This window comes from Propithecus coquereli, unplaced genomic scaffold (assembly GCF_000956105.1).
Source record: "Propithecus coquereli isolate 6110/MARCELLA unplaced genomic scaffold, Pcoq_1.0 Scaffold3, whole genome shotgun sequence".
NCBI lineage: Eukaryota > Metazoa > Chordata > Mammalia > Primates > Indriidae > Propithecus > Propithecus coquereli.
Genome location: NW_012148618.1, coordinates 14,690,546 through 14,691,450, shown reverse-complemented (window position 1 = coordinate 14,691,450; position 905 = coordinate 14,690,546). Strand labels below are relative to the sequence as shown.

Sequence of the window (905 nt, the reverse complement as noted above, 5' to 3'; positions counted from 1 at the left end):
TAAATAAAATTACAGAGTTTTTGATCTGTTTCTTATGCTTACTATACCAAACCATTTTTTCAAATTATGAAACAACTCAGCAGTATATCATGGTCTAGGAATTGTAAACCAAATATTTTACCTCTTAGATTCAGGAGGTCGTCTCTTCTTAATCATTTCACGAAGCCTTGCAGCTGACTGCAAAGTATACAAAACATATATACACATAAAAATGTTATAACTACAGAGCTTGTCTGTTAAAATGCTAAGCATCTGCTACTATACCCACACTAAACTAAGGTCTATTCAGGAACTAAAGATCCTCAAGATAGGATATCTGCTCTTGGGACAATTATACTATCAATAATAAAAGCAAATATATAATACTGTCTAATGTACTAACATTCTGATACCTTGGACCAAGCTGCTAATGAGTATACATGATTAGACATAGTATTTAATCAAATATACTATTACAAATTAAAAGGTTTAACTTCTACTACTAGCAAATCTACTTTGATGTTTCCCAGAAAAGTTATAGGTTATACTTCTATAAATCAAATCATATTTTCTGTTAACTAAAATCATAATTAGAGATTCTTTGTCTAAATTTCTGATGGATTTTCAATTGTTAGTGACTCAAACAATTTAGCCCCTTCATTTAACTCACCCTCTCTCCCTACAAGATGCGAACACACATTAAATATTTGGGAATCTGGTATTGAGAGAAATCAATTAATCAATTAGTAAAGCTAAAGGTTTGATATCTTTGGGGGGTGGGGAATCACACCCTCCTCAGCAGCTATTCTCTCACACATAAAAGTTTCACCCCCAGTGTGAAGACACCAATGTAAATTATACCTTTAATCTTAATGATTATAAAATATTAGCATGTATCTGGCCATTTATCTGGCCATTTTTTTTTT

General features: G+C 31.6%; 1 protein-coding gene across 1 annotated transcript in view; it reads right to left on the bottom strand.

Moving 5' to 3' along the window:
* The window catches only part of WDR76 (WD repeat domain 76), a 54,199-nt gene that overhangs the window by 38,871 nt on the left and 14,423 nt on the right, over nucleotides 1–905 (bottom strand). Inside the window, exon 4 of the mRNA XM_012649140.1 lies at nucleotides 122–177. Within this exon, the coding sequence (XP_012504594.1) occupies nucleotides 122–177 (56 nt within the window). The remainder of the gene's footprint in view (nucleotides 1–121; nucleotides 178–905) is intronic.